The 2,737-nt window shown below is 34.5% G+C and overlaps 1 protein-coding gene across 1 annotated transcript; it reads right to left on the bottom strand.

Moving 5' to 3' along the window:
* Positions 1-561: 561 nt before the first annotated feature.
* On the bottom strand, positions 562-987 carry LOC132902021 (uncharacterized). The gene has a single exon (XM_060945598.1). The coding sequence runs from the start codon at positions 985-987 to the stop codon at positions 562-564; it is 426 nt and encodes a 141-aa protein (XP_060801581.1).
* Positions 988-2,737: the final 1,750 nt, after the last annotated feature.

Here is a 2,737-nt window from a genome sequence, read left to right as displayed (position 1 = left end):
GACGTACACTAACTGACCACATTAGTTATTATAATACATAAGTTCTCGTATTATGAATGTTTACAAAATAGTATTAAGGTTTCCTAAAGTTGGCATGGTGCTACCGAATGCTTGAAATTGTTGAAAGTTTCATTATGGGGCAATTGATTTCATTACATACATTATCTTATTGGTAACAATATATTTGTTATATTGTAAAAATACTAATAAACAAATCCGGGGAACAAAACTAATACACAGACAATTTGTATTATTTTAATTAATGGCTGATTTTTTAATGATTGGTAAGTATGGGTTGTTATCAATATATATATTACGTAATCATGGTTACTTCCAATCAATATGCGCATTATTATTTTGCGACAGTTGTACATTTGATAGAGTTGGACCGAAACAAAAAATGAAAAAAATTTTTTTATTAAGAATTGTCTTCAAGTAAAAGTGTCCAGTGAATGAAAACCTATGGCGGTCCTTAAAGCATGCAGAAATTCAAAAGCGGTAAAGTATACAAAGAACATGTTTTATTTACATATCATTAGAACCTTAGACGAATATCGTTGATTATAACGCTCTCCTATAATAATAAACGACCCATATTGACATATAACAGTTGATCATATAAGATGTGACGAGAGCGAAGTCTGCAAGAACTGCTGGCGCTGGTCTAGTCACGTAACCTAATATCACGATCATTCTTAAAACTGTGTACAACCGGAACAAACTTATCCCCAGATTAATCGGTGGATTTGTTGTAATATACAACGCTCCAACTATCCAGTAAGGTGCCAAGTTTTTTAGCTCCGTAAAGTATGCTCGCCTTACGATGTCTGGATTGGCGAAGATTCCTTTTCTGACCCATGTCATAGCAGCCATAGGACTCAGAGCTAATAGCTTGATTGCCAGCAACGCAGCATGGACCATATACGTTCTAGCTAATGGATAGTCCAGAGAAATCACCAGTGGTTCATAAGAAGTAACGAGACCCATAAATAGTTTTCAGTTAACTGCTCGTAAAAATCATTATAACTTGATTTACTGTTTTGTGTAATCACAATTAACATAAAAATTATAAAAAAATGTAAAATAAATCGAAAATCTGCTAAAGATATCATAATTTATGACATTGTCATAGATGTTTTTAAAGCAAAGACCGAAGACAATAATGTATACAGCCTTGTTTGATATTTCATTCGTCCAATATCTTTTTCACCCCACTATTGATATTACAATGTAAAATTATTCTCATAAGAATATTTTATTATCCTAACGAGATTCTAACATATTTGAAGAGATTTCAAAACTCGCTGTGCTGTTAATTTGACAAAGCCCCAAATACTAATGTTGTTTCCAGGGTTGATGAAAGTTAGCTAAACTTCCTTGTAGCAGTAGTATATGCTAGTTCAACGAATTTTACTAATTACAAGTCACTGAATGCAAGCTGTTCTGTCAGGAGATGATCTTTGGGATTAGTGTTTATATAGAAGTTGTATGTAGACTTCACAATAGGCATCTATTTTTATCTAAATTTACTTCTGATTTGCGGTTCGGTCAAGCTCTGGTCGCTTCGGAATCACCTTCGCAGTAGTATTACTATTAAGATACATTACAAGTAGAAAATAATTTATTGAATAAACCACTTCACAATTTAATCAGATAAAGCAATAAAAAAAAGTTCATCGAAGTATTATAGAGCTTGCCTGTAAGTGTACACAACCCAGCCGCCCATGAAACATGTTATAGCAAACGACACGAAGAACGCTGTCTTTTTCACCATCCTTGGTACCTTTTGGACGTCACTCAAAGCTGCAACAAATCTTGCCGCCACGTAAACCCTTAACAGCATCATAGCAGTCGCCTGTTCTGGTGAAGTTGTAATGTACAAGCCTGCGAGAAGCCAAAATGGAGTGAGTGTCTTCAGATCACTTAGTTGACTCCTCGCCGGATCGCATATATAATCCTTCAAAGGTATAATAGCCAGCAGTTTTAAGGCCAATACTGCAGAGTAAAGGTAATAACTATTCATTAACGACATATTTATTGATTTTTTTTTGGATTTCATACTTTCTTTTTCACCATGATTTGGTTGTAATGACGTTAAAGTGACAGATGTGGTTATAGACAATAAATTCATATGCTTGGAATTGATAGAGTCTTATTATGAATGACAAAGATAACTTATACCTGCTGAAGGAAACCACAAGTGAGGAAGACCTCCTTACCCCTTGGGAGGTGGTATGGTATTCTACCAATAAGTTTTTAGCTCTACGGAGATAAAACATTGTAAGGAATCTAGCATAATCAGGCGGATTGTTTAGTGTCCCTGCAATGTTGTACTGGTCAGATGGGTGTCGCTTTGTGTAAAAACCAAACCTGAATTACTTCCTCTAGGATGGTGGTCACGGGTAGATCTCGGGTTATTCTCCAGAGAGGTGATGACGCAACTGAAACTAATGCTAGAAGGACAATAATAAGTGGAGAAATCCACTGAATGGAGTCATTTAGGTTTTATATATATATTTAGGTTTATATTTTCGTGGTTTTTATTTAAGAAATATCTTAGAAAGATCTTTGTTACTCGACAACTACCTACACTATAGTAATTTTCAAGGCAATAATGTACATTAGGAAAGGATAATGTACTTTATTTGAGTTTGCGTGTTACCACCACCTTAGACCTCATATTGCTTAGCATAAGGTAGGTTGAGATCAATCGCAACCAAATAAAAATTAAATTAAA

The sequence above is a fragment of the Amyelois transitella genome, chromosome 8 (genome assembly GCF_032362555.1).
Source record: "Amyelois transitella isolate CPQ chromosome 8, ilAmyTran1.1, whole genome shotgun sequence".
Classification (NCBI taxonomy): Eukaryota; Metazoa; Arthropoda; class Insecta; order Lepidoptera; family Pyralidae; genus Amyelois; species Amyelois transitella.
This window is presented reverse-complemented; position numbering and strand designations above follow the sequence as displayed.

Coding starts and splice junctions, on each gene's coding strand:
- LOC132902021 (XM_060945598.1), bottom strand. CDS start 987: ATGGGTCTCGTTACTTCTTATGAACCACTGGTGATTTCTCTGGACTAT.